The sequence below is a fragment of the Tasmannia lanceolata genome, unplaced genomic scaffold (assembly GCF_043159265.1).
Source record: "Tasmannia lanceolata isolate RefF3 unplaced genomic scaffold, GAP_Taslan_0.1 ptg000013l, whole genome shotgun sequence".
Lineage (NCBI taxonomy): Eukaryota > Viridiplantae > Streptophyta > Magnoliopsida > Canellales > Winteraceae > Tasmannia > Tasmannia lanceolata.
This window is the reverse complement of record NW_027518690.1, coordinates 21,905,793-21,916,143: the sequence shown is the minus strand read 5'-3', so window position 1 is coordinate 21,916,143 and position 10,351 is coordinate 21,905,793. Positions and strand designations below refer to the sequence as shown.

The 10,351-nt window shown below is 41.6% G+C and overlaps 1 protein-coding gene across 1 annotated transcript in view; it reads left to right on the top strand.

Annotated features, from left to right (window-relative positions):
* The first annotated feature begins 841 nt into the window (after nucleotides 1–841).
* Nucleotides 842–10,351, top strand: part of LOC143891070 (uncharacterized) — a 33,995-nt gene continuing 24,485 nt past the window's right edge. The window contains exons 1-2 of the mRNA XM_077395722.1: nucleotides 842–931; nucleotides 1,097–1,276. Of these exons, the coding sequence (XP_077251837.1) occupies nucleotides 842–931; nucleotides 1,097–1,276 (270 nt within the window). The remainder of the gene's footprint in view (nucleotides 932–1,096; nucleotides 1,277–10,351) is intronic.

Below are 10,351 nucleotides of genomic sequence, written 5' to 3'. Positions count from 1 at the left end.
TCTCTCTTGGCCTCAGGCAGTTTCCCACTACGCAGGTAGTCGACGATCTCGTCCATCCAGCAGGGCTCGTGTTCCACTTGCATTATCTCAGCAGCCTTTCTTTCGATACTTCGATACTGGAGGCCTGTAGGAACTCCATGCATATATTCCCGAGAGTCGTGTACCCGGATGCGGCCAGCTTGGACAGTACATCTTTGTGTTGTCCGTTCTGGGGATTCTGACGACCTCAAAACTTCTGAACTTGGAGGATAGTTGCCGGACCTGGGAGAGGTATTTAATCATTCGCTCGTCGCGGGCTTCGTATATACCTTGGATCTGGTTGGCGACCAACTGAGAGTCACAGTAAGCTTTCAATCTCTAGGCTCCAGTCTGGACTGCAAGATTCATTCCGGCGAGGAGTGCTTCATACTCAGCCTCATTGTTGGAAGCGCGAAAGCCGAACCTCAAGGCGTAGTCTAGTGCGAAACCGTCCGGCCCGGTTAAAACCAGACCGGCTTCGCAACCAGCCTTGTTTGAGGATCCGTCCACGTGCACTTCCCAAAGTGATTCGGCGATTGAAGGATCATGCTCAACTGGTGGCAGAGGGATGGTTCCTGCTCTGGATCCATCTTCTGCTGGTTCTCCTGCTGTGATAGCACCTTTCGCTGCTGGGGCTTGGGCGATTTCAGGTTCGGCGATCTACTGGGGGATGGAGCATTCAGCTACGAAATCTGCCAATACTTGAGCCTTGATCACGGACATGCCCGGCATCAACCCGGAGGTCAGTTCGCACAGACTAGGCGTCGACCCGACCTGCAGGCCGGTGAAGCAGAAGAAGAGACACTTCGCCATCGAAAGGCAGATGGCGATCAGAGAAGAGGTGGAGAGACTCCTAAGAGCTGACTTCATCCGAGAAATCCAATACCCGGACTGGCTGGCAAATGTAGTCCTGGTGAAAAAGGCCGATGGGAAATGGAGAACCTGCGTCGACTTCACGGATTTGAATAAAGCCTGTCCCAAGGACAGCTACCCGCTCCCAAAAATCGATCAGCTCATCGACGCCACCGCAGGTCACGAATTACTCAGCTTCATGGACGCCTTCTCTGGATATAACCAGATCAGAATGTATGAGTCAGATATCCCGAAGACCTCCTTCGTAACGGACCAGGGGACCTACTGCTACCGTGTCATGCCCTTTGGCCTGAAAAATGCTGGGGCCACGTATCAGAGGCTCGTAAACAAACTCTTCCGGAATCAGATTGGCCGCAACATGGAAGTATATGTCGACGACATGCTGGTCAAAAGCCTAAGCTCGCAAGATCATGTCTCCCACGGATGGCGCCAATCTGTTAGGCCCAAAATCGGTTAACAGATATGGCAGTGACGTAAGAGCCGAGCTGGAGGGCCCAAGGAGCTGAAGTGAAGGAAATAGAGTCCGGATGAACTGTGTGCTGCACAGAAGCGAACGAGGTCAGAATGACCGACCCGGAGTGTACTCCGGACTGGCCCTTCGACACTCAAGTCAGTATGAGCCGGAGTGAAGAGGGAATTTTAAGAGTGGAGGGTAAGAATTCAATACCCGATTTATGAGCTTTGGAAGCCTTTTTATAAGGAAAGTTTGGAGTAGGTGGGGAGTTAATGCCTCCAACGCAGGTGTCGACCAGCTATAGGTTCAGGTTCACCTACCCCGAGGGAATTACCAAACTAACCCTGCTGACGAGGGTCCTGCGGTGGGCCCTCCTCTAGCCACGTGTTGGAAGCTAACGGGCTGCTGCGTTGTTGCACCCCATCAGAGAGTTTTTAGAGTTAGGGTTTTGTCTTTGATTTGTTGTATGCTTGTTGTATGTTTGTGTTAGAGTTAGGAGTTTGTCCTAGTTAGGAGCGCCTCTGTCCGATTAGTTGGCGATTCACATCGCCGACTGATGACAAGAATAGGATGCGTTAGTCAACCCTTTATTTTCCTTAGGAAATACAGCCTAGTTACACATAGGTTGTAGGAATCACCTGCATTAGCTTAGGGCTAACCTGCATTTAGTTAGGGCATATAGGGTGTCGTAAAATTCTACAATTCACTAGAATTTAAATAATCGTTCAAAAAGCTTTAATAACTAGTCCGGTCTTTTAGATCGAGTCTAAGATAGAGGTCTAGGTGTCTTAGGCATTATAGTTTAGAATAGGTGCGAAGAACTACGTTGCCTTGATTCTCGTGGAGGCGGGGATACATAGGCTTCTATGGATGAATACCAGACCATCTGAGGACTCGGGCTAAATCGTTTAGAGTCTTAGGATTTGTTGTTTTGTTATGTTGTGTATTTTGCTATGTTTTCTTACTTTCATGCGCATACCTTATACCTTTAGGTGTAGCATGCATGTGTTCGTCCACCAGAACTTAGACACCCATTAGGCATGTCACTCATAACCTAGTTATCATTTGGTGACATTTATTTCGATTCTTTTGTGTGTGCTTATTTTCATCTCCGAGACATGCGTGATTAGATAGACGTTTTCTCGGAGATGCGTGTTCCCATTTCATATGATTTTGGCCCAAAACTCTTCGAGGTTAATAATAAATGGCATAAGAGACCAAGTGTTCGCACTCGGGCGAATTGGGGGCGCTCTTCGGACCTTCTCCATTCGTCATCAGGCACGGACCTTTTGTATCTCTGGTTATCCATTGCAAACAGAGCATTTGTTTTTGGTTCCATGGCGCATCCATGGATGGCGACTCTGAGTTATTTTTAGATATATCTTGGTTTCGAGCCCTGGCTCCGGATCAGGATGTATCTCTTTCTTTTTATATCGCCACTCATGCTATGCTGTGAGGGTGGCAACAGTTTCGAGAGTTCCTTGGCAGAGCTCTCCTTCATGTTGTGGAGATCCAGAGGGTGTTAGGGACTCGTTCCCTCACCGTCCTCGGATCGGGGTCCACAGGCTGGCGACTCTGCTGGGGAATTCTTGAAACAACGCCTAACTCTATAAAAATGCCATTTTTGCTAACTTTGGAGAAATTTGAGTTAAAATCATTTTGATTGGGAACTTTATCGTTAGAATCCAGGGGCACCAGATAGGTGCGTAATTAAAACAAGGAATTCACACACTGCACATCATATGTTATCATATTGTTATTTCTTTTCTTTTTTTCATTGGTTTTCATTATTATTGGCTCCACGAGATTGATTCAATGCGTGCCCGACTGGGACGTTATTACACCCTGATGGTACTGTTGAATCTATTTCTAAGCTGTGCGCCAGCGCTGCAGCCGTAAACACTCGGTGCACTTGTGTTTACAGCAGCTGATGAGCAATGACGCATACTATGTATAACACTCGGGGCACTTGAGTTATACATATTAAGTATGTTTCATACGCATAGTACCCGATAGATTGAGTCCGGAGCCCTACTTTGTTTTATATATTATGTATATTCTTACTGACTTAGTAAAATCCAACTAGGAAGTACCCGTGTTTATATAAGTATATTGCATTCATATAGGGTCGAACATGTGTTGCTCACACATGTGGAGCCTAGAGTTAGGAGCTTTGTCCCATTTGTAGACTAGGGTAGCTCACCTTGCGTGGCTACAGCACAGTCCTAGTACACTCACAGGTCTGTCGCGAGTCGAAACTTTCTCGATCCCGTTAGATAGATTAGGGCTGGTGCCCCTGGTTAGGATATATGTATATGTGTATATATATATACTGATTATATATTAGGGTTTTTCTCTTAATTAGAGTTCCTTATTCTTTTCAATCAGTTATATTCATTCGTTATTCAGATCTGGATCTAGTCAGTGGTTTTTTATCGCCATTACCTTGGCCAAGATCGGTCATTCGATCTGTTGGTTATAGGATTTGACCCGCTGTCATATGTTCTCACCTATGGTCAGTCCTTCGTTTGCTTACCTTTCTTTGGTGACCATATTCTGTCTACCGATTATGTGCTTATCTTGCCATCATTATTTGAGTGCAAGCATCCTTGCTGAGAGTCCTACATTACTGGGTTTCTATTCATTTACCTTTATGTTGAGTTGTGAGGATCACCTTATATAGCCGTTATGCTGCCGGATTTTATATAAACACCTTGAGCATGATTGTTATCTTTTCAGAGTTATTGATAAGCCATGAGTTTACTCTACCACGATCCTTTTAGGGCCGTCATGCTGCCGGATTTTACTCAACTCATTTTCAGTGTGATCGCTATCCTTTTGGGTTATTGATAAGTCATGTGCTTACCCTACCATGATCCCTCTTACAATGGTTATGATGCTGGTTCCTACCCAATGCAGAGATGCGTTTGTATTATCTCTTGTTTCAACTTGTGTATATACATGAGATTGCCTCATACTAAAATCAGTTTTTGTCAATTCCATGACAGGAGTCAAACCTAATTGACCTCACCCATTTGTTGAACCAGTGGCCTTTCATTTCACCTAATCAAGTCAACAGGACTTATATCAGGGTTGAACCCCAAGTCATTGACATCATGGAAGAAGGTGTACTACTCATATATTTTCAGTGCCAGTTCATCATTATCGAAAAAATGTCCTGTGTTGTTAAGGTTTGTCTTTCACTGAGTTTCTACCAACTTTCTTCTCTCAGAGTTAGTAAGTCTTACTATGTTAATGTCAAAAAAAAAGAAAAGAAAAAAAAAGAGGGATGTGTGTCATATCTGTCAGTCATGTTCATTCAGAGTCTATATTTTACGTCCTTTGTCAAGTTCAATGTAGAGCCCATTGAGGTGCGTCAAAAAAAACAGAGAGTTTCTGATTTACTTAAGAGTCTTCGATTCAATAAAGTTGTTGGTTTCAAGTTTTCGTTGTTCTGTGATTCACTCTTTAGATCTAATGTTTAAACAACGAAAGACACCCTCTTGGATGAGATTGCAGACGAAATTCCCCTCGAGATCTGAAAAGGTCAAACGAGAGGAAGAGCGTCTAGCATAGCCATTTGAAGAAGAAATTGAAGCTATTGATAGTGGTATCAAAATCCGAAACTCGGGAAAGATGGATTGGCAAAGCTTTATCTCCCGATGAGCGTGAAGAATTGATAAACCTATTTGGAGGGGTTCACCTATTTGGAGGGGTTCAGAGAAGTCTTGTTTGATCCTGCAAGGATAAACCGGGTGAATGCTTTGGTGTGATGCAAGACAGGGCTCCACCATCTTTAGACATCAAGTTGAAAGTGAAAATTTTAGAGAGTGAAGCATCAAACATCCAGTGGAGCTGATAAGATATTGAGAGAAGACTTTCAGAAAATGAAGTCACAAATTTGAGCTCTAAAGAAAAGAAACACTTGGTCTACGTGTATTCAATGGGATTCTGAGTCGCAACATCTCAAGCGTATGGACATTTCTAATGTATAAAGGCAAAAAAAAAAAAAAAAATTTTAAAAGTGTCAGAGAAAGATAAAAAAAGAGAAGTGAATGAGTCTCTAAGACAACTCCTTAGAAATATCAATGACCCAGATGACTAGGTTAGTGAGATAAATTAATATTATTATTGTCTTCAACATTTGGAGGCTCATGAGAGTTGTAGAATCTTAGACATGGATTCGAGATATTCAAGACAAGAGATGGGCACTGTGGTTGAAGTCTCGCCAGGAAACCGCCAGACTCCTCAACAAAAATATTCAATGCCTTTGAACCTTCTTCACTCAAAAGAGCTTGTACATCAAATATATCAGGAGGCCATCTTTGGACGTTTGAACCTTTATTAGCCAAAATCCTAACGTTTTAAAATCCATTTGTAAACCTTTTGGGCCAAAAGTCAAATCAAACCATTTCCTTCTAACCACATCATAAACCAGGGGCATTTTTTTTTAAAATTGTTTGAACTACGTTATGACCTGATCCCCACCTCGTCAGGGGTACGTAGGCATTTGATTAATTCAGATTCGGTCAACCTGGGGGATAAAAGCTAAATCATCCCCATTTCAAAATTTTGAAGCTAAAAAGCTAAACCATTCTTTGTTAAATCCCATGGCGAACTACGCGGACCTGATCCTCCATTTTTGGGGTACGTAGGTAGTCTGGTAAGACCAGATTCGGTCCAAATCGTTTGAACTTTAAATACTCCCACCCTTTTGAACCCAACCCCACCTAGAAAGTCATTCTGGTGAAACAAGCAAAAGTTGAGACAAGTAGTCTTTTAGACTGACAACTTGGAAAGCAAAAGTTGAGACAAGTGGTCTTTTAGACCAAAAATTGGAAGGCATTAGTTTTGACTTCTTTCGAAAAGAGAAATCAAGGATACGGAAAAGCATTCTCAAACAGGGTAGGATCCCAGAATCCGAGTAGTGTCGGCAAGACTTGCTTTGATACTTTTCTAGACTAGGGGCATTAAGACTAAACAATCCGAAGGGGGTAATAACCATGACGGAAACCCTGATGGAGGAAATTAGATCCTCTTGACATGGTTTTCAAGATTACTCCGAGGGTGGCTGACCTTACCATTTAAAAAATAACCCATTTTATCTAAAAGTGAATCAAAAGTTAGTTGAGTTCCTTAAATAATGTACATCTTCTTTGATAAAGTCCTTGGAAGTCTGTTCCTCATTGGTATGTGTTTTCTTTCAAGGTCCACATTGTAAGGCACTGAAAGGAAGGAGTTTACACCTTCCAAAATGAAAGATCCTGGTTTATGTATCCTGTTCAGACAGGTTGAATATGTCAAGTTTCAAACAGTGGGTGGCGAAAAGAACGAACCTCAAATAGTGGTCAATGAAAGGAGAACTCTTTGAGCTTAGCCATTTTCTCATCTTTACTCCAAAGGAAGAACCTATGCAAATCCAAAAATTTCCTTATTTATCCTGGTTCTACTTTTCTTGAGACTCTTGTCATGGAAGTACAATACACTAGGGGCATCTTTTATGACTTGCGTCATAAAAGATATCAAGCACACAAAGGCAATCAGTGCCAGTGTTTACAACAACTTGAAGTAAGAGAGATGCGAGCACGTCTTGAGCCAAATCTCTGAACTCTTCAAGTGAGCCCTCTTTTTAAAAGAGTTAATTTCCAAAGAAAATTAATTTCCCCATCGGGGTTTAGAATTTGCTCCCGCAACTTCAAACCTCAGCAAACTGTTTTTCATCTGTTAAAGAAGGGTCAATATCCAAATCCCTACAAGTTACTTGCGTCCGATCCTCAGCAAGGAACTCGTACTCCCATTTTTCTCGGCAAGAGACATTTAATCTCAGAAAAACCAATTCTCCAATCACTAAGTCATCTGTGTAAGTCTTATGCATTCTTGGCTCTTCGTGGTCTACCATTCAAGTATACCATGGACCCTTGCTTCCCAAGTGGCTCTTCGTGATCTGCCCTTCAAGTTGTATCATGGACCCACTATCCATACTCATTCTATTCATCTCCAGTGCTTGTCATTATCCGTGTTCATTCTTGGCTCTTCATGGTCTACCAGTGAGGTACACCATGGACCCTTGCTTTATGAGTGGCTCTTTATGATATATCCTTTAAGGTATATCGTGGACCCACTATCCATGATCATTTCATCTATTTCCATTACTTATCTTTGTTTCTGTTGGGCTCTTCGTGACTAATTACCATGGACCTCAAATTTATTGCTAAGCTCTCCATGGTTATTACTATGGACCCTCGATTTCTAGTTTTTTTTTAAAATAATAATAATAATAAAAAAAAAATCGAATCCTGATTGGAGTTTGGAATTCAGTTTTACAATCTTCAGAATATAAGCAGAGTTTTTGGTTTACTTGTTTTTAAATCCGGTATTGAAAATTTGAGTCTTCTCAAATATTCTCTACCCATTTTGTAATCCGGTATTGAAAGTTTGAGTCTTCTCAAACGTTCTCTACCCGTTTGAAATCCGGTATTGAAAATTTGAGTCTTCTCAAATATTCTCTACCCGTTTTGTAATCAGGTATTGAAAGTTTGAGTCTTCTGAAACGTTCTCTACCCGTCTTGTATTCCGGTATTGATAGTTTGAGTCTTCTCAAACATTCTCTACTTTTTGTGTAATCCGGTATTTAAAGTTTGAGTCTTCTCAGACATTCTTTACCCGTTTTGAATGATCTGGCTCTCGATTCCAGGATAAAAACTCGATGTATCATCATCTTATTCGGTATTGAAAGTTTGAGTCTTCTCAAACATTCTCTACTTGTCGTGTAATCTGGTATTGAAAGTTTGAGTCTTCTCAAACATTCTATACTTGTCGTGTAATCCGATATTGAAAGTTTGAGTCTTCTCAAACATTCTTTACCCGTTTCGATTGATCTGGCTCTCGATTCCAGGATAAAAACTCGATGTATCCGGTATTGATAGTTTGAGTCTTCTCAAACATTCTCTACTTGTCGTGTAATCTGGTATTGAAAGTTTGAGTCTTCTCAAACATTCTTTACCCGTTTTGAATGATCTGGCTCTCGATTCTAGGATAAAAACTCGATGTATCCGGTATTGATAGTTTGAGTCTTCTCAAACATTCTCTACCTGTTTTGTAATCCGGTATCGAAAGTTTGAGTCTTCTCAAATATTCTTTACCCGTTTTGAATGATCTGGCTCTTGATTCCAAGATAAAAACTCGATGTATCATCATCCTATTCCGGTATTGATAGTTTGGGTCTTCTCAAACGTTCTCTACCGGTCTTATTTCGGTATTGATAGTTTGAGTCTTCTCAAACGTTCTCTACCCGTCTTATTCCGGTATGGATAGTTTGAGTCTCCTCAAACGGTCTCTACCCGTCTTATTCCGGTATTGATAGTTTGAGTCTCCTCAAACGTTCTCTACCCGTCTTGTATTCCGGTATTGATAGTTTGAGTCACCTCAAACGTTCTCTACCCGTCTTGTATTCCGGTATTGATAGTTTGAGTCTCCTCGAACGTTCTCTACCTGTCTTGTATTCCGGTATTGATAGTTTGAGTCTCCTCGAATGTTCTTCTTATAGGGTTTTTGTCTGTCCCTTTTGTTTAGAAGTTTACCCTTAGGGTTAGGAGCTTTTTCATCTCTCGTTTGTTTAGGGTTTTCCCTCGCGGGTCAGATATCGTCTCCTTTGGAGATTGATTAGGGTTCTTTAGTTTTGTTTTCGTCTCTTTGAGATTGTTCTTTTCCTTGGGACTTTAGTTCCCCCGTTTTGATTTCTTCCCCCTTAGGCTTTAGGGATCCCGTTTCCCTCTGTAATACTCTACCGCGATATGGTGGGTATAGAGGCTCTTCTATCGAATCCCCTCTAGCTGAAAGGGTGTTAACTCATTTTAAAATCCGAAAGCATTAACAACATTTGAAAATTTAAAACATTTTGTGCGTAGTTAAGAAAGTTTGCTTTCGAACTACGTTGGCTTGATCCTCTTCCACGAGGTACGTAGTGCAGCTTGGGATCTTCATCCCAAGTTTAGCCAAACCTTTGTAAATAAATCATTTAACCCTTTTAAAAATACCAAAAATCTTCCAAAGCATTGTTTTCAAAAAAATCTTCTTCTAGAGTTAGGGCTTTGTCCTAGATAGAGAGTTTTTAGAGTTAGGGTTTTGTCTTTGATTTGTTGTATGCTTGTTGTATGTTTGTATTAGAGTTAGGAGTTTGTCCTAGCTAGGAGCGCCTCTGTCCGGTTAGTTGGCGATTCACATCGTCGACTGATGACTAGAATTGGATGCGTTAGTCGACCATTTATTTTTCTTAGGAAATACAGCCTAGTTACACATAGGTTGTAGGAATCACCTGCATTAGCTTAGGGCTAATCTGCATTTAGTTAGGGCATATAGGGTGTCCTAAAATCTACAATTCACTAGAATTTAAATAATCGTTCAAAAAGCTTTAATAACTAGTCCGGTCTTTTAGATCGAGTCTAAGATAGAGGTCTAGGTGTCTTAGGCATCATAGTTTAGAATAGGTGCGAAGAACTACGTTGCCTTGATTCTCGTGGAGGCGGGGATACGTAGGCTTCTTTGGATGAATACCAGACCATCCGAGGACTCGGGTTAAATCGTTTAGAGTCTTAGGATTTGTTGTTTTGTTATGTTGTGTATTTTGCTATGTTTTCTTACTTTCATGCGCATACCTTATACCTTTAGCTGTAGCATGCATGTGTTCGTCCACCAGAACTTAGACACCCATTAGGCATGTCACTCATAACCTAGTTATCATTAGGTGACATTTATTTCGATTCTTTTGTGTGTGCTTATTTTCATCTCCGAGACATGCGTGATTAGATAGACGTTTTCTCGGAGATGCGTGTTCCCATTTCATATGATTTTGGCCCAAAACTCTTCGAGGTTAATAATAAATGGCATGAGAGACCAAGTGTTCGCACTCGGGCGAATTGGGGGCGCTCTTCGGACCTTCTCCATTCGTCATCAGGCACGGACCTTTTGTATCTCTGGTTATCCATTGCAAACAGAGCATTTGTTTTT